At 39.4% G+C, this 27,374-nt stretch overlaps 1 protein-coding gene across 7 annotated transcripts in view; it reads right to left on the reverse strand.

Moving 5' to 3' along the window:
* The window catches only part of PLD1 (phospholipase D1), a 199,349-nt gene that overhangs the window by 59,738 nt on the left and 112,237 nt on the right, over positions 1 to 27,374 (reverse strand). For 6 of the 7 annotated variants that reach the window (XR_006609154.1, XM_004756582.3, XM_004756580.3 and 3 more), the window contains 7 exons: positions 17,264 to 17,345; positions 9,543 to 9,653; positions 6,686 to 6,886; positions 5,455 to 5,668; positions 4,763 to 4,876; positions 1,853 to 1,981; positions 1,000 to 1,118 (listed from right to left, as the gene is read on the reverse strand). Coding sequence is in view for 6 of the 7 variants with exons in the window: in XM_004756582.3 (XP_004756639.1) it covers positions 1,000 to 1,118; positions 1,853 to 1,981; positions 4,763 to 4,876; positions 5,455 to 5,668; positions 6,686 to 6,886; positions 9,543 to 9,653; positions 17,264 to 17,345 (970 nt within the window). In the remaining variant the exon portion in view is untranslated. The remainder of the gene's footprint in view (positions 1 to 999; positions 1,119 to 1,852; positions 1,982 to 4,762; positions 4,877 to 5,454; positions 5,669 to 6,685; positions 6,887 to 9,542; positions 9,654 to 17,263; positions 17,346 to 27,374) is intronic. The other variant, XM_045088626.1, reaches the window with a different exon arrangement.

Below are 27,374 nucleotides of genomic sequence, written 5' to 3' on the forward strand. Positions count from 1 at the left end.
CATCAAAGGCAGATGCTTAACCAATGAATCACCCAGGCATCCCCAGATTACTTTAATTTAAATACCCAAAAAAGATTTTCTGAGTTAAAGCTTGTATAGTTTTTTAAAAGCTTTCGGGGTTTACCAATTTATCCTACCAGCAATAGAGTCTTTATAAAGGCATCGGAAATCCCAACACCAACCACAGATACTAGTAGGTTAAAAAGTAATACTCCTTCATTTATTCATTCATGCTCCCTTAACTTTTGTTGAAAATATTTCCATTATTTCTCAGACTCCATGATCAGTGGGGACTCTGCTTGAGAATCTCTCTCCCTCTCCCTTTGGCCCTCCCCCACCACTCTCTAAAATAAATTAAAAAGTCTTTAAAAAATATTTCCATTATTTCTAAAAAGTTGTAAGGTTTGTGTAAATAAAAGCTTACGTAAATGAAAGATCAGATGAGATTCTCTGTTGTTGGTAAAACAATTTCTTCCCAAATTATCAAGGAGACTAATGCCTTGTCATAATTTATAGTAAATGAGAGGGAACCTTAATGACACCTGGAAGGTAGGTACTTAAGTTCTTCCTGTATGTAATGAAGGCATAAAACACAGTCTGAAGAAAAGGGAACTGGCCCTATCTTCGCACACTGCTCCCCTCACTCAGAGACGCCTCCCAGAGGCCTGGCCCAGTAGGAACCCAGCGTAATGCCAGGACAGGAAGGACTTCAAAGCTCGAGCTCTCCCATCTAAACAAGGTCCCTGCCCCCCTACAACAGCCTTCCAGCTGACCCACCAGCCCAAACCAGATGCTTGATCAACAACACTGAGTACCCAAAATGTGAAAAGGATCACAACAGGCCCCAAAAGTGCCATCTATCTCCCTGTGCTCTGGCAAGCAGGCACTCGAGAGCGGATGGGCTATCACAGCATCTTCTTGCCAATCCTCTAGAAGTTTCTCCTCTTCCAGGCTCTCTCTCTTTATGTGGACAGAATCATGATAAAACAATCCACATACCTTCGTGAAGTTCCAGCGCTGGATGAAGTGACGGGCCACGTCCCGAGCCGCCTTTCCATGGACTGCAGAGCCAATGTCATGCCAAGGCATCCGGGGCGTGGAGTATCTGTCAATGAAATCTGCCCAGGGGCCCCAGGCATGGATCGTCATTAACTGCTGGGCTGGGGATGGAGCCCTCTGATTCCAGCACCAACCCGACCATGATACGGCAAAGCAAACATGGTAACATTCACTGTGCCTCTCACACTGGGCTTGGGTGGGACAACACCTCTATAGCCAAGGAAAACATAGATACACACTGAAGAGCACAGGCCCCCACGGACCTCCCACAGGATGTGTCCATTTCACTTCGTAGGAGATAATCACTAAGCCAGGCAAGGTGTGAGTTGGTGTAAATGATCTAAGGTTGTGGACTTGATATTATATTTCTGTGCTGAAATAACCTCAGGCTATGTATACAGCCCCATCTCTAGTTTCTCTTCAATCCACCAGCACAGTGATAATCTGAAAATGTGCCGTTTTCATGCTGGAAGATGAAGATGATACGCAGAAAAAGAGATGATCAAAGGGAGGACACCAGCTCTTGCAGAATTATAGATTGTTACCCCCAAAATATGCCTAGATGAAACCTGGAGGTTTCACACAGTAAGCTACATCTCATGCTCTTTTCTTATTGTAACTACAAGGAAAAGTCCTTCGGTGTACGACCGAACCATAGTCTCCGAAGTTTTACCAAATGTTCAAAACAAAACAAAGCAGAACAAAGGGCACTCTATCCCACAATGCGTACTTGCTCAGATGCTGACGAGTAAAAGACAAAATATAAGCAGTCACCTGCTATCGTGGCACTCACCAGCAAAAGGTTTATCCAGTTGAACCCAGTCTTTGAAGACAAAATTGCAGTAGTCCTTTCCATGCCAGAACCTGGTTTCCCCGTGCAGCTCTCCCATGCCTGTCTGCAAACTGCGGATGGAGCTGGTGTCTGGAAGGCAGCAGAGACTGTGTTCAGGTGGGCCCTGAAGAGGGGTGGGGGAGGCTCCCCTCTCGCTCATTAAACACCTAGGGACTTCTGGACTGTTCTCTTAAGGCTCAGAACTAGGGCAGCATGTATTTCTCCAGTCTGAGGCTGTGGGCTGGCAGGGTTTCACACTGCACACAAGTCTGTCATCAGTGGGTAGGCAGGCCTGTAACCAGGCTCATTTCTGGACAATGAAATTCAACATTCTTCTCTGCATCTACCAAATGACCAAAGAATGGACCACAGCATTAACTGTGAATAAAGAACTCACTGGGAGCGTCGATGAAAAAGCAGTAAAGCCAGGTCAGGCCGAGAAACATGAAAGGCAGAGGCCATGGAGAAATCACGCCCTTGGCCCTCGGCAACCAATATGGTGCACACCCAATAGGTAATTCTTGTCTTGCGCATCTCAAAAGCAAAATCCTCAAATTCGCAGGCAGTCCCTGTTCCAGCCCTGGAATTGTCAAGCTCGGTGACACTGAGATTCATTTTCTGGGGTCAGAAATTCTTTACACATAAAAGGAAGAATTTGGCCTAGATGGCACCTAAAATCTTTGGGCTCTAACATTCTACATTCCCAACATCATAAATGACATCCATTAAAAAATATCACAACAACACACAGAATTTACGATCACATAGGCGCAAAAGCAGCCATCCGCTACAATGTTTCACAAAGAGCTCTGCTGGGACCATTTGACTTCAGGGTGAATACTTTGTCTTAAACAGTTTGTACATTCATGGGGCATGCTGACCACAAAGACAACTGAGCAGGAAGACAACCCGAGCTACAAATCACAAATGCAGCGCAGCACACAAGAGGCACAAAACAAACAAGACACTGGATGTAAAACAATTTGTTGAATGAATACATGGTAGCACGCATCAGTGAGACTACCGGACTCTCCCCGCCCCCAACACCCACCTTCCCCTGCCACCACACGTCCCAGCACTGTCTTTCTAAACTGCAGACTGCTGGCTTAAAAGCATTTTAAGACCACCTGCTGCCTATAGGGAGTCGAATCCTAAAAGCTGCATGTGCACAGAAGGCTCTTCCCAAACGGGTGCCAACCTGCCTTTCTGAGCCTTTTCTTCCCAAAGCCAGGCACACCACATTTCTCATAGGATTTTGACAGGCGTAGTCTGTTACATGTTCGTGCAGCTGGCACACTATTCCTTCGGTCTGAAATGATCTCCCCTCCCTCTCCGCTTCAGCTTCACGTCCTTCCAGAGCTATGTGAGCTGGTACCTGCCCTACGGATACCTCCCAGATCCCCGTAGGGGGAGGCAGCCACTGGAGGCGCTGTAGAACCATCAGTGGCCACATGCCCTGGGGCCTCTGACTCGGTGTCAGGATCCTGTAAGAAGTAAGGAAGCTCCCCATCAGGTGGTAAACCCCTCAGGGCTGGACAGTGTTCTTTCACCGCTTGGTGTAGCTCTCAGTAGTCAGTAGGCAATCAGTATTTGAAGAGCACAGGTTTTGGTTTTTGTTTTGTTTTTTTTAAAGATTTTATTTATTTACTTGACAGAGAGAGAGAGCACAAGCAGGGGGAGCAGCAGAGGCAGAGGGAGAAGCAGACTCCCACTGAGCAGGGATCCTGGGATCATGACCTGGAGCCAAAGACAGACACTTAAGGACTGAGCCACCCAATGTCCCAGCAGAACAAAAATTCTTAAACGATCACTACACACACTATTGAGCTACCCCGGGCTCAATGTGGGGCTTGATCCCATGACCACAGAGATCATGATCTGAGCTGAAAGCAACAGTGAGACACTTAACCAACCATGCCACCCAAATGCCCCATCAAGGTCTTTTGTGCCCAAGTGAAACTGACACTGCAAAGAAACTAGCACTTTATAGCCTTAGGAAAGGAAGTTATTAACTCAAGTATTAGTTTCAGTTTCTCATGAAGAGTGACTCTACGTTTAATTCGGGTTTCAAGTCCTACGAGACAATGTAAGTTTAAGTCATTACACAGTTTAAATGTAGAGTTGTGCTCTTTAAACTACTTTAATAGCAGACCCTTATTTTTTTTTTCCCCCAACACGAATTCTCATGGAACTTCACCATATATACGGAAGCAGAATTTCTCTGCTTGAAGCAAGTACCCATAGCACTGGGAGGGTCCAGGGCCCACCTCCTCAGAATTCCTCTCAGAGCCCCTGAGAAACTCCAGGGTCCACAAGTACCCAGCCACAGAAACTGGGCTCTACTTCAGTCTTCTCAATAGCACACAAGAACCATGACCTTGGACTTTAGCCACATGCTTGGAATGCAGTAATCTGCATTTTTGCTAAATCACAAATCTGAATTATGAGCTCTGGGAGGCTGATAAACTGGAACACCATTGTGCAAGCTGCTTATCATCCCTGACCCTGAGTTTCCTCGTCTGTGAAAAGGGCGATAACGCTAGTACTACCAAGTACCACCAGTGCTCAGCGGCATCATAGGCAGTCAGCACACAATAAACCGGTTTATGATTTTACTGTGGTCACCATTGTAACTTATCCCTTTATGTGATCTGTTGCCAAATCTCTCTTCATCCCCACCTCCGTATTTTGGGCCCTGATTAACTTATTCAAATACTTCATTCTTGCAAAAGCTTATCAGATTACAATTTCTAGTAACACGTGTGGTGTGGATGCAGTGCAAACAGAAAGCCAGTCCAGAAACACACACGCTCTGCTCATGCAGCGAAAGCGGACGCCGGAGGACGTTCAGCCGCCTCACACATCACTTACCCACGTCAGGTCTAGCGAGCCCCTGCTCAGACTTACTGGAAGAGCGAAAGAGTTTCAGGTGGGGTTTTAAACCATGGATTAAATTCTGACGACTTCTACAGTGATTACAATAACCTGGAGAAAGCCAAAATTTCTTTTTTTTTTCTTTTTTACAAAGAAATATATATACATCAAGTTTTCTAAACCAAAACGCAGGCTCCGTCATTTTTAAAATGAGACAAGGCTATAAAATCAGTCACAAATTCTGTGCAACAGAAAACTGCCGAAATTTAAGGCAGATGGGAAAGGAAGAGCCCATTGACCAGATGTAGGAAATCTAATGTCTGAAGATAAAAGCTTCACATATTTCTGGATAGGAAGAGAAAGGAGATTTCTTCTCTGAAAAGTGAAGGACGCCTAATACTTTTCCTTTTTCTTTATAACTTGGCGTTTTTTTAGAAACACCGAGTCATTTGGCTACCATTAGAAATATGAATTGTGGTTGTTATGACTCCTTCTGTGAATTAAACAATCAATCGGTTCTCAAGTGAGGCCAACAAAGCCACAAAATGGCAAGGATACTGAATAAACAGGATGACAGAGCCCCTATGACTCCATTCCGGAGAGACAGGTTTTAAAGACTGGTACACCATATCCAGCTGTGGAAGGACAAATTGTCATCAAGACACATTGTAGCAAAGACCAAGACTTACTGGAGGCGCTGTCAACGCTGCTGATGCTGTCCGTGTTGTGCAGGTGGTGCTTGTACAGCTGCCTGTAGAGGCTAAATTTAGAGAACTTTCTGGACTTTCCTATTCCTTTCAGTTTTGAATCCATATCATCAACACTCTTCAGGGTGGGCGGATTTTTACTAGATTTATTTTTATCTTTGAGGCTCAAGGATTCCATGGACTCTGTTGTTTCAGCCTGAGAAAATTATTGGGGGGAAAAAAAAGACACTGTGTAACATTCGGGGCCACATGATCCCGTCATTCCTGCTGAGGTGTCAAGTTCACACCAGAGGGAGGCTCTCTATCAGACACACAGTAGTGGGTGAGGTCAGCCCCCGGGCAGTGGAGAATTCTTCCGGGCTGTTTCAACACTCGCCAAGAGAGACCTGGCGTGCCATAGTAGTTCCTCCTTCAGTAGACCGAATTCTTGAAATTTCATACCAGCTAACCTTTGTATCTCAAACACAATTAATTACACAAGTTATATTCACTGTTGAGCGTCTGAACTTCTGCCTCTGATAAATGTTAAGTAGTGCTTTTTCTGCCAATTGTTTTCCTGGCTACTTATTCACTAAATCTCTCTCTCTCTCTTTTTTTTTTTTTTTTCCAGAAAAGTTGCCATGATATCCAGCAGTAAAATAAGATGGAGCCCATCAAAATTTTTAATAAGTGTATTGATATTTTGGCAATGGTTCGAGTTGAAACAGTAAGTGCTGCATATGGTTATAGGCAGATGGATGTTTTGGCAGCTCTTGGTTTGAAAGGTACTTTGAGAAGTTATTAACTTCCCATATTCAGAAAGAAGTCCCTCCTGTGACTCCAGACTGACCTTGCCTCTATTTGCATGTCTTTAAGAAGGAAGATTTCAAAAGCCTTGGCATTTGTAATAAGACTGCTTATTTAACTTAAAGCCCAACTGATGCGTATTTTTGATTATGAATTTTTCTTCCAAATAGGAAATGAATCGTTTAAATGTGAAACAAAGATGCTGACTGTGAGCTAGCAAATGCACTATTGGATCTCTTCTCTCTTACAAGGGAAGAGACTGAGATTAAGAGATGCAAGGTTACAGACTTGCTGGGTGGTATTTCAAACCAGATCTGTCCATCCAGAAAAGGCCACTCCTCACTGAACCAGTCAGTCATGCTAATGATGCTTACTTGTATAAATCGTGTCCCGTTTATGCAGTTCCATAAAGGTGAAATTTACTTACTGTGAGGGAACCCAGAGATGGTCCTCCAGTGACACGCTTCACACTGCCCACGTCCGTGAGTCTGTGTTCGTTGTCATCCCATCTGCCATAGGCCAGGTCGATCCCACCCACAAAGGCCACTGACTGGTCAATGATAACAAGTTTCTCATGATGAGCCCACAGATATACAGTGGATGACACATGATCTGGGTGTCTCATCACCTTGGGAGGGAAAAGAAAAACCCACATGTAATGCACTTTTCCTTCATGGTAAAATAACATAGATCTGTTTTCTCCCCTGAATAATGCTTTTTTTCTTCCTTTCTTTCTCCCTCCCTTCCTTTCTTTCTTTCTCTCTTTCATTTTCTTCCAAGAGTTTTTTAAAATTCAAGTTAGTTAACACATAATGTAGTATCAGTTTCAGGGGTAGAATTTCGTGATTCATCACTTGCTATTAACACCCAAGGCGCATTACAACAAGCGCCCTCCTTAATGCCCATCACCCCATTTACCCCATTCCCCCCCACCTCTCCTCCAGCAACCCCCAGTTTGTTCCTTAGAGTTAAGAGACTCTTATGGTTTGCCTCCCTCTTTATTTTTATCCTTTTTTTCCCTTCCTGTGTTCACCTGTTTTGTTTCTTAAATCCCATATGAATGAAATCCTATGGTATTTGTCTTTCTGACTTATTTTGCTTAGCATAATACCCTCTAGTTCCATCCCCGTCATTGCAAATGGCAAGACTTCATTCTTTTTGATGGCTGAGTAATATTCCTTCGTGTGTGTGTGTGTGTGTGTGTGTGTTATTCTATATCTATTCATCAGTCGACAGAAATTTGGGTTCTTTCCATAGTTTGGCTATTGTGAACACTGCTGCTATAAACATTGGGGTGCATGTGCTCCTTCAGATCACTATTTTTGTATCCTTTGGATAAACACCTAGTAGTGCAGTTGCTGGGTCACAGGGTAGTTCTATTTTTAACTCTTTGGGGAACCTCCATACTGTGTTCCAATGGCTGCCCCAGTTTGCATCCCACAACAGTGTAAGAGGGTCCCCTTTATCTGCATCTTTGTCAACATCTGTTGTTTCCTGACTTGTTATTTTTGGCATGCTCCCCTGAATAGCATTTTCTATAACTCAAATACCAAAATGTTCTATGTAGACACCAAAGTTCTAATTTCATTCTCAATATTTAGAAGAAGACTCCTAGTGACTTTTTAAGCCTCTCAACCAGTCCCACCCCATACCACATTTTGCTGCCATTTAGCTAGAAATTTGGCCACATGGTTCAGTAAAAGTCAGCTCAACACAATAGCTGTTTCTTTTTTCTATGTTATAGAGTTCCGTTATACCTGCTATTATTTAAAAAACTCTGAAAGTGTTTAAGCAACATCTATCTCTGACAAAATTTTTAATAGGTATATTGACATTTTGGCAGCCATTGAGGTAAAATGGCAAGCATATGGATACAGGAATATACATACTTCGACAGCTCTTGATTTGAAAGATATTTTGCGACGTTATTAACCTCCTGCTTTCAAACAGAATTCTTTCTAAATGATCCCAGACTGACGTATTTTTGTGTATCTTTAAGTAGAAACATTCCAAAAACTTTGGAGACTACTTATTTTTTTAGTAACCTACTTCTTTTGTGTGTGGTAAAATATACATAACATAAAATTACCATATTGACCATTTTTCAATGTACAGTACAGTGGCAGTAAGTACATTCATTTTGTTCAGTCATCCCCACTATCTCCAGAACTCTTCATTTTGCAAAACTGAAACTCTATACCCATTGAACCATAACTCCCCCATTCCCTCCTTCCTGAAACCCCTGGGAAACACCATTCTACTCTCTGTCTCTATGACTTTGACTTACATATGTATCAATAGAATCATAAATATTTGCCTCTTTGTGACTGGCTTATTTCGTGTAGAATAATGTCCCCAAGGTTCATCTATATTTTAGCATATGTCAGAATTCCCTCCCTTTTTGAGACTGAAATATATTCCACTGTATGTGGAATCTCAACATTATTGGGAGTAGGATAGGAAAGTGTCCAACTATTATTGTAGAGCTGTCAATTCTGTCTTCAATTCTATCAATATTTGCCTTACCTATTTTGATGGTCATTACTAGGTAGGTACATGTTATAATTGCTGCACTGAAACTTTTATTAATATAGGACATCCTTCCTTGTCTACTATAAGCTTTTTCTACTTCAAGTCATTTTCATCTGCTATTAGTATAGCCATCCCTGCTCTCTTTTGATTACTATTTACATGGGACACCTTTTTTGGAACCAAATTAAATATATAATTGTTATGTATTTTAAGCCTGCTGGAGATTTATTAATTCATTGCTTTGCTAGATCTCAAAGACTGAGGAATAACTACAGATAGGCTTTAAATCTTCGGTAAATATTGAATAGCTTTTTTTTTAAAGCTGCTTCCTGTATTTACTTACTTTATTAGTTTTTTATAGAAGTTGCTATTAAGAAAAAGCTTCTTAAATCCTAGAGGAGCTCTCTGTTGCTACCAGCACTGAAGGGGTGTCACAAGGAGATCACATGTAAGAGGTTCCAGGACAATCTTAATGAGGAACACGGGACTTTGACAGAGCTTCTGAACCCTGAAACAATTCTAAAAGGTGTGTTCTTGGCTAAATGATCAGGGTCGGAAATGTGAACTCTGCTGACTCCATCAATTGCAGATGTACAAGAAAGCAGAGTATTTTATTTCTAAAAAGGATACGATGCTATTTATTCAAACTATCCATTAGAGAACTCTACAGATAACACTACTCCAAGCAAAACACATCTGAAAAACTACAGAATCACAGAGAAGAAGTACTGTTAGAAGGATGAACCTAATACCTTTATGTTGGGGTGTAGACGCATCAAAGTTCTCTTGCTGTATTCACTGTTGATCCCAAGAGCAAGCTCCACCTCTTTGTAAAGCATCACAAAAATTCTCACTCCCTGTTGCTGTCAAGGGGGAAAACACAGGGAGGAATGAGAGCTTCTGGAAGTCGGTGAGGATTTTCTTTCTCTTTTTCCTTCCCGCGCATTACAAACTTTCCTATACCAACAAGTATAAGAAACTATTTAATGAGAATACAAGAAGGTGACACGCAAGTGTATTTTAAGGTACAAATATCAAAAATAAAAATCTATCTCCCTTTCATTCCTGTAACTTGTCATACCAGGAGACAGTGTCAGTAGCCGATTCATTAGAGCCAAAACGCTGAAATGGTAACCTCCTTACTGAAAGTGTCTGATGATCTTATACCTCTGAACATTTTCAAACATTTGTCACTGAGCATAGTTTTTGCTGGATTCATGTTACAAGATTAGAGTTTTTGGTTTGTTTTTATTATACTTCAATTAGTTGAAATAGTAGTGACATGAAACTCTGATGCAGTAAATTATAGTAAATATCCCCTAAATGTTTCTGGAGCAATTTAATAGAATTTTTCTTTATTAAAAACCATTAAATAGAAAAACATTTCTTTATCTTCAACAACAAATATATTGATTCATACTCTTAATCCACAATTACATCATTAATGTCTGTTTGTGAAATGACTCCTTTGGAAGTCAGTTTCTCTAACATCCAAAAATCCCCGAGTTTTAACAACAGCACAAAATTAACATCAATCTAATTTGAGACCCTGGTCTTAAAAGAAGATAGACAAGACTGTTGTGAGGGTCAAATTAAATCAGAAGAGCCTGATAAATTTTTAACATGCTATACACATAACATTTTTTATTAATATTAACTATCAAAAAGACAATGTGTAACAGCTGGTAGTATTAAAAAACCCAAACTCCTGGGGCACCTGGGTGGCTCAGTGGGTTAAGTCTCTGCCTTCGGCTCAAGTCATGATCTCAGGGTCCAGAGATCAAGCCCCACATCAGGCTCCTTGCTTATCAGGGAGTCTGCTTCTCCTTCTGCCCCTTCCCCTGCTCATGTGCTCACTCTCTCTCTCTCTCTCTCTCGCTCTCTCTCGCTCTCAAATAAATAAATAAATAAATAAAATCTTAAAAAAAAAAAAAAACAACTAATATTTTCTCCTACAGTTCTGTGTAGTGATAAGGTTTTAGCCTGTATGAATCTGCCCACACCTAAATGTCCTTCTTCCTCTCCCTGTCCAGTCACTTGTTCCCTCACCAACATACAGTTCAGAATGAGTACTCCTCCAAGAAACTCTTATCTCATTTACCCGCACGTCTTGTATGACCTTTTTACTTTTTTAGGTTTGCATCCTCAGTATTGTGCAATTTGCAACATCTGAATTTGCATCATCTATATCCAGCAGCTCTGAAGGCATTCTGACACACACTGCACACACACTGGGTAACGTACATACACTTAGGCCCTTGATAGCCTACCGATAAAGGCAAGAATTTCCCCATGATACAGTACCCTCTAAAGTATTAGAAATACAGGCATATCTAATAAAACTATAGTGACAAGTGACATATCTAATAAAACTAAAGTGACAATTTAGTTAGAATTTAAATTAACAATCCATGGTAATTAAGCACGGGCATAGTTCATAGTGGAAATCAGAGTCATTAATTTAAGAAGCCAATTGGGTTGAACACATCTAATTTATAAGAAGAACTGGTTACTTTTACAACACTATAAAAATGTGAAGTAACATAGGAGTTAATATTTTTAGGTTGCAGGGTATAAAACCAAATATATATATAGTTTCCCAATAATGATATGCCAATGTTAAGAACCATTTTTGGCCCCTAAATCCTTATAAGAACACATCACTTCAAAGTATGAACATTCTGTAAAATGCAAAAAGTGTATACATTTTTGGAGGAACATATACTAAATCTATGTTCTAAGCTGCGTTAATGAAATTTGAGTACTATAAGACCCATTCTGACTCAAAAAAATAGATTGAAAATATATATGTAATCTTCTTTCTGGTTAACAGCTGAGTTTTGGAACTTGCTTATTACTGATTATAACTATGCAACTATTATTGCAACCAAGTGTAAAGTACAAATATGAGTAAAAAAATAGGAAGTGAAACAGTAAGCAAGGAATAAACTGATTAACTTCTAACAGTTTGGGCCCTCAGGGCTCTGCAATAAACCACTGATAGAGGGCTTTAAATGAAAACTAGAACATTATTTTTCTTTCCCTTACTGTTCATATTTACTCTGCTATCTGAGTACTTTAGGATTCAGCACTAGAAACCAGTGATTAAAAAAATGCCTCCCATTGAAAGATACAGTATAAAGTTTAAAACCCAAAATTGCAACTTAAATTATAAAATGTTACACCTGACATCTTTCATCATGGTTCATTTGTTTTAAATGGATGAAATTCTGCTTCTCAGGCTTATGCAATTACCATACTTGAAGGACAGTAGCTGCAGTTTAGAAACTGGCCTAAATCTGACAGTTTTTGATTTACCTACATAACTAATGGATTTTTGAAATAATAGAGATGTTAACACTAATGGATTACATTACTACCCTCCATCTATTAATACCTGACATCTTCTTCTATAATTTGTCTTTTCTCCTTGAAATAAATTAACTCCAAAGGATAAAATTTAAAGAAAAAAAAGGAAACAGGGTAGAGACTTTCAAGTCTTTTTAGCTTATATGCAAAGTACTAATAAGGAAGTAATTGAAGAAAACAGCTCATTTTAGGTAATTTGGTTTACAATTATTTACTGACATCCATATCATAATAAATGGTTAACTAGTGACAAGATTTCTATGATCATAAAGCAATAAATTCCTCTTCTTTTGGTCAAGGTACTACAACCCTATCATAAATTCTAAACTACAAAGGGCAAAGGAAAAATGTTTCTGGACAATGAAGGCATTTGCCAGGTCACAGTAGTGCAGACTTACACAAAACATGGGAAATACTTGTGTAAAATGGAAGTCAAACTAGAACAGAAACCATGAGAGACTGTGGACTCTGAGAAACAAACGGAGGGTTTGGGGAGGGGGGGGAGGGAGTGTAAGGGGCAAGGGGTGAGCCTGGTGGTGGGTATTAAGGAGGGCACATATTGCATGGAGCACTGGGTGTGCTGCATAAACAATGAATCTTGGAACACTGGAAAAAAAATTAAAAAAAGAAAAGAAAAGAAAAGGGGACTGATATCAATTCTGTAATTTAAGAACCACACATCTGAAGCATCCAGTGTTTTACTAATGCAAAGGATTAATAAGGCAAGCAGAAAAATGGATGGCTTGTAGTGGACTTGTGATGCCATGTTTCTGAAGTCCGCTGAAGTCATGTAACCAAAAGATTAGCAGAATACACTTCACGGTGTAAACACAGAATAAACTTCGTGAAACTCGAATTTTACAAGATGAAAGTTCTGTTCACTTTTCTAATTAGTGTTGAATCAAGTAAACCAGACATAGTACTAGACACAGTAGGAATTTTTAGGAGCTTTACATGTATAAAATACATGTAATGACAATAAAAAATGAGAATTTTTTATAGTTAAAGTCAAAAGAGACTTTTTTTTGAGCCAGTGTTTTCTCTAATTTATCAAGATACTGCGGTCACAATGTTTTCTAAATGCTGCCAAGTGTGTCCACTGCTTCAAGATAGCCTAACTTACACATCCCCAAGACAATCCTAATTTTATCAGGACTTCTGCAGAGAGTATAGTAGTTTGGGAAAATGAAAAGTAAAAGACAAAAAAAAAAATCATACCCTCATTACTCAAATGTAAGCACAGTGAAAGAGCACAAATGCTCCTATGCCTTTTTCCTTTTTTTGAACCACTTCTTTTTGAAGCATTGTTCTCAAGGTTAAAGACACATTCTTCCCTTCCCAGACATGCCCCTCTAGCCCACCACTTTGATAAGATCCTGTTTGATTTTTCTGGGTGAAGACGTGATTATTTGTCTCATTTGACCATCCCAAACATCTTTCCCTCCTAATGATCACTAATTGCAGCTCTAGAATGTGTCTTTTGGTCTAGGACAGAAAGAAACTGCCTGACAACAAAATCCCACCTGAGGACCTAAACCCTTTTCAGTAAGTCTCTGGGTTGCTGCACTTGAAGATTCTTTTGGTGCAGATCCCATTAGCAAAATCATAGGTTCCCAGGGTTGAAATATACACACTGGATACAGGAATACAGTTGCCGTAACTATGATGCAACTTAGCTCTTGAGGCAGGGGCAGAACGTGCAGACCTGTGAGAAACCTGGGATGTTGACTTGAGCTGTAATCAGTCTGTAAGTCAAGGCTGCCTTATACTATTTTAAATTATAACACTGCTTATCAAAAGGCCAAAGAAATGGGAAAATACCAACTTGGCTATCACCAGAGAAACAAAATATTGTATTTCTTCCCTAAAAACTGCCATTATAAGTGATGACTGCCTATGTATCTGCTATGAGGCAGAGACATTGCCCCCAAATCTACACAATGAGATAGAAGGAAAAGGTCTTTATTTAACTATTTCTCCCCCCAAATCTACAAAATGAGATAGAAGGAAAAAGTCTTTATTTTAATCAGCCTTGTGGACCTCCAGGACCCATTAATGTAAGAATAAATGTTATTTCAACACAGTACTTTGTGAAGGTAGTGGGTTTCAGAAACTAAATTATTTATGTGAAACAGTGTTTACAAATAGGAAATGTCAATTTAGAATGATCAGGGAGGTAAAAATTTATGACCAAAATAATATGGTGTAGCTAGATTAAGGAAGAGCGATTCTGCCAAGTGAACCACAGGAAATTTGTATTTAACAATATTACTATTTCCGCAGGAACTTTTTAAAAATCATTATATACAATTAAAAAATTTCAAGTTTCATGAAGCAGATGAAATTGAAAGGAAGCACCGTTCTCATGCAATAATATTTACTTGGCCACAGTGTTCACCTAGGACCTCTCCAGGGTTCCTGGGCCATAAAAAGCGAAGACAATCCAGGCTAGTGATAGAAAAGTAAAGTGGCTAGTAGCCTAAGGAGAAAGCAAACACAGGAGAGCTAACATGACATAGAGGGCCAGGCCTGCAGTATCTACTTCCTGAGCCCTGCTGGGGCATTTACTAGCTTTCTGGAGTTACTCAGATGTCCCCTAGGCACCTCGCACTCAAGTCACCTAGAATGTAGCTCCTTGGGCCTGAGTTCTCCCCACTTTCTCCCCCTGCCAGATTCACCTTCCTCACACACCACCTTGATTAGATCATTCCTCCTCTACCAGGCTCCATTCCCCAATAGTTCCCCACTTTCTTCCATAAAGTCCAAACCACTGTCGTGGCTCACAAGCCTCTACATCTGGCTGCAACTGCCTTTCCCACTTGATCCCGCCACCCCACCTAAGCTAACACTCAGCTATAATCAACCTTGTCACTCCACTGTCGTTGACAAAGCTTTCAGACTCCCTGTCCCCAGAATGTTTCCTCACCACATTTTCTACACCTAGAAACTTCCTCCTGTCATTTCAAACTTTTTTCGCCCACTCTAAATGCCCTAAATGCCTCATATTGTGAGGGGCTTCCCAGTTAGAGCTACCCAGTGGTCTCCCTCCTGCCTTTGAATCTTGGCACTGCCTCTGTACCCACTTGACTCTTGTGTAGATAGAGTTTTAAGCCCTCTCCAGTCAGGAATCATGTCTTTTATTTATATACATCCCCATATGATAACCCAAGTGCCCTGCACATAGTAGACACTCAGCAAATACATGTTGATTGAAACCTACAGCGGTGAAGTGTTTCATAGGTACCTTGAAAAGAGGATTTACTAGTATGGTTGACTATTGGTAGGCAAGGCTGGAACAACTGAACTAAAATGGGATCTTGAGGACGCATGGGAAAGATGCCATTTCACACAGAGAAACATGGACTGAACCAAGTCTTTCAGCAAGCCCTCCAAGGGCAGGGATGGAGTCCTATTCACACATATGGCACCTTTAGTAATTAATGTAGAACCTGGCTCATAGGAGACACTCAGTAACTATATGCAACATTATTTAAGGGATATGCAAATAATGCTTTTCAGGACCAGAATTTCCAATCTTGTGACCGGAATGCTATTGAGACAATAAATTACACTTGCCAGAAAAATGATGTTGTTTAGCAGTACACGCGTCTGAAATAAAGCTGCTTTTTCCACCAATATTTGCAGTGAGGTCTTACTGTATTTATGGATGCCCTCAGAAATCTTGAAGCAAAGGCCCAGGGAAAGGACACTGAAAGAAGGGAGATGGTGAGTGGGGAAAGGAATAGGGGAATTTGTGGAATGGAAAAGAAGAAATGGGTCATGGTTCTAAGAGAAACAGAAAAATGCTATCCCCTATTACCCAGGATCTACAAATCATGCTAGCATGTTTAATGATAGAATAAAAGAGATTAAGACGATATAAAAAAACAGTAACAAGTCCAGCACTTCCTAATTTGGACATGACTAATAATAAATCCAGATCTAGGGGTGCCTGGGTGGCTCAGTGGGTTAAAGCCTCTGCCTTCGGTTCAGGTCATGATCCCAGGATCCTGGGATCGAGCCCCGCATTGGGCTCTCTGCTCAGCGGGGAGCCTGCTTCCCTTCCTCTCTCTCTCTGCCTACTTGTGATCTCTGTCTGTCAAATAAATAAATAAAATCTTTAAAAAAAATAAATACAGACCTATTCTAATTCAACTTTGTTTAACAGGGTTGGGAGACAACTGCATAATAACAAGAATTAGAAATATGGATGTAAAGTAGCTATTTGTGAGCTTATACTGCTTCAGTTACTGACTTTTTATTTTTTTTTTTTTTTTTTTTTTTTTTTTTTTTTTTTTTTTTTTCAAACAAGTTTGTTTGTTTTTTAAAGATTTTATTTATTTATTTGTCAGAGAGAGAGTGAGTGAGAGCGAGCACAGGCAGACAGAGTGGAAGGAAGAGTCAGAGGGAGAAGCAGGCTCCCTGTGGAGCAAGGAGCCCGATGTGGGACTGGATCCCAGGATGCTGGGATCATGACCTGAGCCGAAGGCAGCTGCTTAACCAACTGAGCCACCCAGGCGTCCCAGTTACTGACTTTTTAGACCAAAAACAATACACTCAGTGTTCACCCAGAATCTACACAGTCAACTGGAGAGGAAATAATTTCCCATTTTTACCACGAACTGTTCCCAAGCTGGGACCAAAGCAACAACCAATTCTTAATGTCCTTCCTCTTCGATGCTCTTCTACATTAGCTTGGCCCCATCTGACTGAAATAATTCTCTTCATGACTTTATCTTTTGCTCAAATGGCAGAATAATGAATAGAATAAAATGCTGCATTTCATTTCACCCTTTATTATTCAATAATAAAACCTTGTTACAGGGGTTCTTTTTGCCTATAAAATTAACTGCCCATAACTGATGAAAAATCAGAAATTAGAGTTCCTAATATAATTCATGCTGTGAATTAGGCTAAAATATTTATGTAGTCTAGAGTAACAGGGAAAAATCAGAATGAAAAAAACTTGAAAATAAGTATTCTACTTTGGTCAAACTCTAAAGAAAAATGTTGTCCTTATGTGTGAAGGGCTTTGGAAAAGAAAGACATTTCAGAGACAACAAACATTTTAAAAATTACATCGGCATATGTTTAGAATACGCACTGCTTTTCGTTTGAGAATGCAGTCCAACCTCCAACGATTTCCTTCAACCACCGGGCGTTTCAGGAAGATTTCTGGACTCAACCTGAAACCGCAAAAGCAAGAGTTTAAGAACCTAAAACAAAAAATAAAGTTCCGATTGTGTCGTAGGAAACAAAGGCAATTTTAGCCCAAATGCCATCACCCACCTCCAGGGTGGCGGGTCATTCAAAGTTCTGCTATGAGTTCACATATAACTTCACCTGGAGAACAAGAGCCATGAGCCATAAAAAAGGGGAAAAAAAAAAAAGCCTTCTGGCTTTCTCTCATGTACAGATACATAACATATGTGGATACTGCTGACGGCCTGGCCAACAGCCATTCTCCAGCTTCTTTCTTCAGTTAGAACCCCAACCTAAACCTACTCTACCCTCTGAATATTCTACAAGACTTGCTTCCCCAGACTCCTGTGGGCCCAGAGCACGATGTGACCCAATCCTGGACATAAGATATACTAGAAGGCACATGTGGGATTAATGGGCAAGTATTTCCTCTTTGATTTCTGCCACACACACACACACACACACACACCAGGGAAAGTAGCAGTAGGACAGATGTTGCATGCGGATCTGATTTTTACATCATATCCAATATGAACAGCCATATTGAAATTCCAAGGGGAAGACCAGAACTCTGAAATCACTAGACCATTTCACCAACTTCAGGACTGCCTAACTTTGGCTTTCTTACTAAATGAGACAAATAAATTCTCACTCTTGAAGCCACACTTGGTTGAGCATTCTGTTCATCCAAGCCAAGAGTATTCTAACTGACAAACATAAACCCTAACTTCTTATACCAGCAAGTGGTGTCCACAGGACCCCAGAGCTTTCTGAGCTGGGAAGAAGGCAGGTTTGCTGATAGAGATATTCACAATCTAAGAATGAATCCCTGGGCTCTTCTCTTTAGTGCCATAGGCAGCTAAGAGTACAGTACAGTCTTTTTTTCCCCTTTGGGGTTGAGCTCTAAAATCAGTATCTGAGTTAAACCTGTATGTGATATAACTCCTCTATAACGAGGAAAAACAAACAAACAAAATGAAAAACAAAGAAAACTGTATGGCATCTGAGTGGCTGAGCTGGTTAAGCAGCTGACTTGATTTCAGCTCAGGTCATGATCTCAGGGTTGTGAGATCCAGCCCTGCCTCTCAGTGCTCAGCGGGGAGTCTTCTTGAGATTCTCTCTCTATCTCTCTCTCTGCCCCTGCTTCCTGTGCGCTCTCTCTCTAAAATAAATAAATCTTTAAAAAAAAAAAAAAGGAAGAAAGAAAGACAAGAAAACCTTATCTGCTGAAATGCCAGACTTAGAAGAGCAAGAGTAGACTGTATGAGGATCAAAACCTGTAGAATTCTGGACTGGATACTGCCTTGCTAGGGAGTCCTCCAAGCACGTCAGACCAGCAGGGTTTCAAAGAGCTAAAGAAATTTTCAAAATCTTTTCATGCTCTATTTCATTCCATTAAAGAAAAAACCACAAAGATAAAGGACCTAAAGGAAACACATACTGGAGAACATAAATAAGGATACAGGCAAATAGTGAGGTGTATGCAGTATAAATACTTACATATTTAGAGTACAAAAGTGACACATAGGTAATCTATGTCCAAACCAAGAAACAAAAATGCAGCAACTGATAACCAAGGATCGAAAATGAATTAAAAAGACGTCTGTTTTAGGTAGAAAAAATGCATTGCTGTACAACACAACATGCGTTCACTGAAGGTGAGAGATATCCGATAATATATAGATACTTGCAATTTTTTAAAGATTTATTTATTTGAGAGAGAGAGAGTGCTGTAGAAGGGGGCGGGGCAACAGGAGAGGGAAAGAATCCTCTAGCAGACCCCCCACTGTGTGCAGAGCCCCACACGGGGCTTGATTTCAACCCTGAGATCATGACCTGAGCCGAAATAAAAAGTCGGACCCTCAAATGACTGAGTCACCCAGGTGCCCCTTATAACTTTCTGATGTACACATTAATTGTAAAGTCAGAAATCTTCCATTTGGGGGGCAATTTTAATGCTATACTGGGCAATTAATTCTTTATCATTCTTTATTTAATCTATGAGCACTGTGTACACTGTGTGAGGAATGTTCTATTAGATACTTTGGAGTATCTTAAGATAACTCTCAAGGAACCCTCAGTTTTAAGGATAATGCATAAAAAGGTAAAACACCAAAATTCATGCTTTAAATCAAGTATAAACAAAGGTCTCACTGGCAAAAAGAAAGTAGCTATTAGAGTTATGACTCATGAGCATCGTATCAGGATCTTCACTAAGCAACTATTAGATAAGCGAAATTCCAAAGAACATGTGTATAATAACCACATGTCATTGACTCTAGGACACTAATAATTGTGAGATGCATCCTTACCATTTGTACCACTGAGAAAGAAAAAAGTATGACAAGTATAGATGTGAGATGAACATGAGTGTAAGATGCATCCTGATTTCAGAGATGTGAACATGTACTTCTACACCAATGTTCCTCTTAGAAGATTTTATAGGGGGGTGCCCTTCGGCTCAGGTCATGATCCCAGGTTCCTTGGATCGAGCCCCGCATTGGGCTCTCTGCTCCGCGGGAAGCCTGCTTCTCCTTCACCCACTCCCCCTGCTTGTGTTCCCTCTCTCACTGTGTGTCTCTCTCTCTGTCAAATAAATAAATAAAATCTTAAAAAAAGAAAAAAGTAGATTTTATAGCTTCCAATGCTTCTATCAGAAAGACTGTGTTTAAAACCAGGGATCAGAGCATCCATCTTAAGAATAAGAAAAGAGAGGGGCATCTGGCTGGCTCATTTGGAAGAGCATGTGATTCTTGATCTCAGGGTCACAAGTTCCAGCCCCACACAGGGTGGAGCAATTACTAAAAAAAATTAAAAATTAAATAAAAAAAAAAAAAAAAGGAAACAAATTAAACCTGAAGAAGGAAGAGAATAATAGACAAGTGTAGAAATCAATGGAGTCTAAAACAGAAAAATATGGAAAACTCAATGAAACTGGGACAGCTGGGTGGCTCAGTCCATTAAGTGTCTGCCTTCAGCTCAGGTCATGATTCCAGGGTCCTGGGATCCAGCCCCAAGATAGGCTCCCTGCTCAGCAGGTATCTGCTTCTCCCCCTCCCTCTGACCCCACTCTTGTGCTCTCACGCTCTCTCTCTCTCACTCACTCTCTCAAACAAATAAAATCTTAAAAAAAAAAAAAACAGTGAAACTAAAATCCAGTTTTTTGAAAAGAGTAATAAGACTGAGAACAAACTTCTAGCTAGATTAAAAAAAGAAAAAAGGGGGGCGCCTGGGTGGCTCAGTGGGTTAAGCCACTGCCTTCGGCTCAGGTCATGATCTCAGGGTCCTGGGATCGAGCCCCACATCGGGCTCTCTGCTCAGCAGGGAGTCTGCTTCCTCCTCTCTCTCTGTCTGCCTCTCTGCCTGCTTGTGATCTTTCTGTCAAATAAATAAAAAATCTTTAAAAAAAAAAAAAAAGAAAAAAGGGACGTTCACAATTTTCGATTCTTCATGTAAATGGAATCATGTAGTATTTGTTCCTCTCTGTCTTGCTTATTTCACTTAGTATAATGTGCTACAGGTTCATCCACATTATTGCAAAAGGCAGGTTTTCTTCTTTCTTAAGGCTGAACAATATTCCAGTGAATATAAATATGACACTTTCTTTATCTATTGTCTCTCGAAGGACGTTTAAGTTGCTTCCATGTCTTGGCTATGTTGAATAATGCTGCAATAAACCCAACAATGGGGACGCCTGGGTGGCTCAGTTGGTTAAGCAGCTGCCTTCGGCTTGGGTCATGATCCCAGCGTCCTGGGATCGAGTCCCCACATCGGGCTCCTTGCTCAGCGGGGAGCCTGCTTCTCCCTCTGCCTCTGCCTGCCATTCTGTCTGCCTGTGCTCGCTCTCTCCCACTCTCTCTCTCTGATAAATAAATAAAATCTTAAAAAAAAAAAAATAAACCCAACAATGCATTTATTTCTTCAAGATCTTGATTCAGTTCCTTTGATTCTATGTCCAGAAGTGGGATTGCTGGGTCATATGGCAATTTTATTTTTCATGTTTTGAGAACCTCCCTCCTATTCTCCACTGTGGCTGCACCAGTGTATATTCCCACAACAAGGGTTGCATCTACACTCTGCAATTAAGTATTTATCATCCTTTATTCAACCTACAAGCACGGTGTACCCTGTATGCAGAGCAGTCTATTAGGTATTTTGGAGGATCTTAAAATAGCTCTCAAGAGGTCTTCAATTTTAAGAATAATGCATTAAAAAGATAAAAGACCAATATTCGTAAGTGGTGGTTACCAAGGCCTGGGAAGAGGAGGAAATAAGGTCTTGGTCAAAGGGTACAAAGTTCCAGTTAGGTGAAGATAAATAAGCCCTAGAAATCCACTGGAGAGCACAGTGCCCATACTTAACAATGCTATATGGCAAACTTAAATATTTGCTAAAGGGCAGATCTTAAGTGTTCTTATTACAAAAACTAAAAACAAATAAAGAAGATGGGAGGAAACTTTTGGAGGTGATGGATAGGTTTATGGCACTGATTATGGTGACAGTTTTACAGGTGGATGCTTATCTCCAAATTCATAAAGTTGTATATGTTAAATATGTACAGCTCTTTTGTCTGGCAAGCATACATCAATAAAGTATATGGTTTTTAAAAAGGTGACTAAACACCTGGACATTGAAAATATATCATATATTCGCAGATGGAGAAATATGCAATTTTTATATATGCTATTATATGTCAGGTTTTTATAATAAGTGCATGCATATATACAAGGATTGGAAGATTAAAAAATAAAAATTTTGTTGACTTAGTTAAAGAAAAAGGAAAAGCATAAGTTACTGATACTAAAAAATGAATGAAAGACAAAAAAATCACTACAGGGCCTGCAGACATTAAAATGATATTAAATAGATAACAAGGAAATATTAGAAATAATCTTATAAGAATATGATAGTTTCGATAAAATGGACAATATCCTTGAAAGAAATGAGCTACCAAGACGATAGTAAAAGAAACTGAAACTTTAGTCCTATGTCTATTAAAAATTGAATTCAGAATTTGAAAAACACCACAACTTATAAGAAGGATAACAAATGATGACAGAGTGAGGTTATCCTAAGAATGCAAGGTTGCTTTAAAAGTTGAAAAATCAATCAATACAATTCACCACATTAACAGAAAAACAACAACAACAACAACAACAACAAACGATCAATTCAATGGATGCAGAAAAAGTCTTGACAAAATTCAATACAATTCATAACAAAACTTCTCAAATCATAGGTATAGGCAGAAAGGAATTTCCTCAACATAATGAAAGGCACCTACAAGAAATCTAACTAAAGGGGCGCCTGGGTGGCTCAGTGGGTTAGGCCTCTGCCTTCTGCTCAGGTCATGATCCCAGGATCCCAGCACATCAGGCTCTCTGATCAACGAGGAGCCTGCTTCCCCCTCTGTCTCTGCCTGCTTCTCTGCCTACTTGTGATCTCTCTCTGTGTCAAATAAATAAATAAAATCTTAAAAAAAAAAAAGAGGTAACCTAACTAAAGTGTAATACAACAAAGTGAATGCTGAAAACATGAGATTTCTCCCAACACTGAGAACAGGGCACAGACATCCATTCTCATCACTGCTGTTCAGCACTTTACTGATGGTCCAGCCAAAACAATAAGACAATAACATAAAATAGAAGGTATACAGATTAGGAAGGGAAAAGCAAAACTGTCATTATTCACACATCACACGATCATCTATGGAGAAAACTCGAAGTCATCTACAATGAAGCTACTAGTACTAATAAGTGAACTAAGCAAAGTTGCAGTATGTAAGCTCAATATTAAAAAATCAGTTGTATTTCTATACAGCAGCAGTGAAAAATCAGAACATAAAGTTTTTAAAAATACCATTTACAGTAACATTAAAAAAATATTATGTGATAAATAACAAAACGTAGGCAAGACCTATACAGTAGCACTCCCTTATCTGTGGGACATGCATTCCAAGACCCTTAGTGGATGCCTGAAACTACAGATAGTACCAAACCTTGTATGACTATCTTACATATACTCTGTTTTCCCCCATACACACATTCCAATGATAAAGTTTAATTTACAAATTAGGGACAGTAGGAGATAAACAATACTAATAAAATAGAGCAACTATAATAATAAGTGTAATAAAACTGTAATAAAAAATAAAATAATTATAAATAAAACTGTAATTGATTTTAGGTGAATGTGGTCTCTCTCTCCCAAAATGTCTTATTATACCGTAGTCACCCTTCTTCTTGTGATAATGGGAGATGACAAAATGCCTACAGGATAAGATAAAGTGAGATGAATGATGTAGGCATTGTGATGTAGCTTTAGGCAGACTACTACTCACCCTCTGACAACGGGTCAGAAGGAGGATTGTCTGCTTCCAGACTGCGGTTGACCTCAGCTAACTGACATTGCAGAAAGCAAAACCATACATGAAGTGGGACTGTTGTGTATGTAAAGTAAAAACATTGTTGAAAAAAATCAAGTAAGATCTAAATAAATGGAGAGACATATGGTGTTCATGAATTCAGGAAGAACACATGTACCATCTAACCAATGGGGACTTTATCAATTTTCCCCCATCTGAATCATCAGCCTGAAGGGAGAACCTAGCAACAGGCACCGGCACAGGTAGAGAGAACTCAGGTAGAACTCCTCTGCTTCAGGCTTGAGAAGAAAGAATGGTATCTTCTGGCAGTAATGGGGTGGCAGCAAGGAGCTCACAGGCACCAGAAACACTGAGTGATTGGAACTTTGATCTCCCAACTAGAAGAGCTTGGTTCCGAGAGGACACTGTAAATATTTATTGCTTGGCTCTGGACACAAACATCATTGCAGAAAGCACATTGCAGAGTGGGGAAAATAAAGCACCACATTTCTAGTTAAAGGACAAAAAACAAAACAAAACAAAAAAACTACACGAAACCCAAAAGTAGTGGAGAGATCATGGAGAAAGCAGAGCTCAGGAAAGCAACCCTATAAAGTTGTTTATGAACTTCTAGCTCACTCCCATGCTGCCCTTGCATGGATTTGATCCTAAACATTGTATCAAAGTTTGAGAGCTGATCTAAGGATTAGACTATTGCCAAGGGATGAAAAATCATTCACCATACAAATGGAAGTGAAAACAAACAAACAAAAAAATAAGCCAGAGTAGCAGTCCTTATATCAGACAAAATAGACTTTAAAATAAAGACTACAGTAAGGAACAAAGAAGGGCAATACATAACAATAAAGGGATCACCAGTTTGAATCAGTAATCAAAAAACTACTAAGAAATGAACATCCAGGACTAGAAGGATTCACAAGTAAACTTTACCAAACATTAAAAAAAGACGTAATATCCCTGCTTCCCTCTCTCTTTCTCTCTGCCTACCTCTCCATCTACTTGTGATCTCTGTCAAATAAATAAATTTAAAAAAAAATCTTAAAAAAAAAGACATAATATCTATTCTCTTCAAACTATTCCCAAAAATAGAAGAGGAAGGAAAGCTTTCAAATAAATTCTATGAGGCCAGGATTATCCTGATACCAAAACCAGACAAAAGACACCACTAAAAAAAAGAACTGGAAGCCAACATCCCTAAAGAAGAGAGATGCAAAACTCCTCAACAAAATATTAATAAACCAAATCTAACAATACATTACAAAAAATCATTTGCCATAATGACTTATTCCAAGGATGCAAGGATGGATCAATATTTGCAATCAATTATCATTATACACCACATTAACAAGAGAAGAGATAAAAACCATATGGTCATTTCAACAGATGCAGGAAAGCATCTGACAAGATTCAATATTAATTCTTGATAAAAACTGTCAACAAAGTAGGTTTAGATGGAACACACCTCAACATAATAAAGGCCATCTATGAAAAACCCACAACTAACATCAAACTCAATGGCAAAAAACTGAGAGCTTTTCCTTTAAGATCAGGAACATAAATATGTCTCCTCTCACTACTTTTATTAAACATAGACTGGAACTACTAGCCACAGCAATCAGACAAGAAAACAAAATAGAAGGCAAAAAAATCCGTAAAATATTCACTACTTGCTGATGACAAGATACTATAAATAGAAAACCCTACAGACTCCATTAAAAAACTACTAGAACTGATAAAACAAATTCCATCAAGTCACAGCATACAAAATGAATGTACAGAAATCTGGTGCATTTCTATACACTAATAACGAAGCAGTAGAAAGAGAAATTAAGAAAACAATTCCATTTACAACTGCACCAAAAATAATAAAACACCGAGGAATAAATTTAATCAAAGAGGTGAAAGAGGGGCACCTGGGTGGCTCAGTGGGTTAAGCCGCTGCCTTCGGCTCATGTCATGATCTCAGGGTCCTAGGATCCCACATCGGGCTCTCTGTTCAGCAGGGGGCCTGCTTCCTCCTCTTTCTCTCTCTCTGCCTGCCTCTCTGCCTACTTGTGATCTCTCTCTGTCAAATAAATAAATAGAATCTTAAAAAAAAAAAAAGAGGTGAAAGATTTGTACTCTGAAAACTATTAAACATCAGTAAGAAAAATTCCAAAATGACACAAAGAAATGGAAATACATACCATACTCATGGATTGAAAGATCAAATATTGTTAAAAAGTCTACAGTACCCTAAGATTTAATGTAACGTGTCAAAATATCATCAGCATTTTTCACAGAGCTAGAATAAACAATCCTAAAATTTGTATGGAACCACAAAAGACCCCAAATAGCTAAAGCAACACTGAAAAGGGAAAACAAAACCAGAAATATCACAATTCCCAACCTCAAGTTATAAAGCTGTAGTAATCAAAACAGTATGGTACTGGCACAAAAACAGACACATAGATCAAGAGAAGACGACCCAGAAATAAACCCAGAATTTTATGGTCAATTAATATCTGACAAAGCAGAAAAGATGCAATGGGAAAATATGCAATGGGAATATGCAATGGGAAAAAGACAGCCTCTTTAACAAATGGTGTTGGGAAAAGTGGGCAACTACATGCTAAAGAATGAAACTGGACCACTTTCTTACACCAAAAACAAAAACAAAAACAAAAAAACCCAACAACCTCAAAATGGATTAAAGACCTAAATGTGAGACCCAAAACCATAAAAATCATAGAAGAGAACACAGGTAGTAAATTCTTTAACATTGGCCCTAGCAACATTTTTCTAGATAGGTCTCCTGAGGCAAGGGAAATAAAAACAAACAAAAAAACTATTGTGACTACCTCAAAATAAAAAGTTTCTGCAACTGGTCTTAATCCACACCAGCAGGTGGAGCTGCAGTTACAGTTAACAGCAGCTCCCCACCGAGGCTCTGCAGGAAGGCAGGTGTTTGTATTTCATACTGATGCACCTAATCCAGAGCTCCTTACAGGTACAGACGCAGCAGGTGTAACAGTTGTGCTAATTACAGGTACCTATTAAGACTGAGAACTTCCAGTTAGCTATTACGTAAATAATGAATAAACCAAGACAGAATGAAGGGAAAATCTGCCAGTAAAACCAGACTAAAGAGTATTTTGGGCCAAAGGAAGATTTTGGTACCTAATCCTTGAGTCACAAGATTTCACATTATTTGGGAAGATAAAACAGAAAAACTGGAAGATGTAGAGAGAAGTAATCCAAATCTACAATCACTTCTTTCAACAGATGCATTACCTTCAGCATCAAAGGGATGGTCCATGTCGGAAAATTCACTAAAGGGCATTTTAGAATCCCATACGATCTCCATGTGACGACCTGCCTTCCTTTTTGTACAAATTAAGCTATTAAAATACACACAGCTGTTTCCCCTGAAATTCCATAAGAACACAGTCAAGACACAATAAAGAATTTCTTTTAAAAAAATCCTATTGAAAGTTTATAAAAAAAAACAGTATTTGGGTAAATTGTGAAATGTAAACACAACTATTTTTAAGTAAGAAACAATCAAAACAAAACAAAAACCCTAAAAGGCAACCTACTGAATGGGAGAAGATATTTACATATGACATATCTGATGATAAGCGTTTAT

This window comes from Mustela putorius, unplaced genomic scaffold, assembly GCF_011764305.1.
Source record: "Mustela putorius furo isolate JIRA1106 unplaced genomic scaffold, ASM1176430v1.1 tig00003834_pilon_pilon_pilon, whole genome shotgun sequence".
NCBI lineage: Eukaryota > Metazoa > Chordata > Mammalia > Carnivora > Mustelidae > Mustela > Mustela putorius.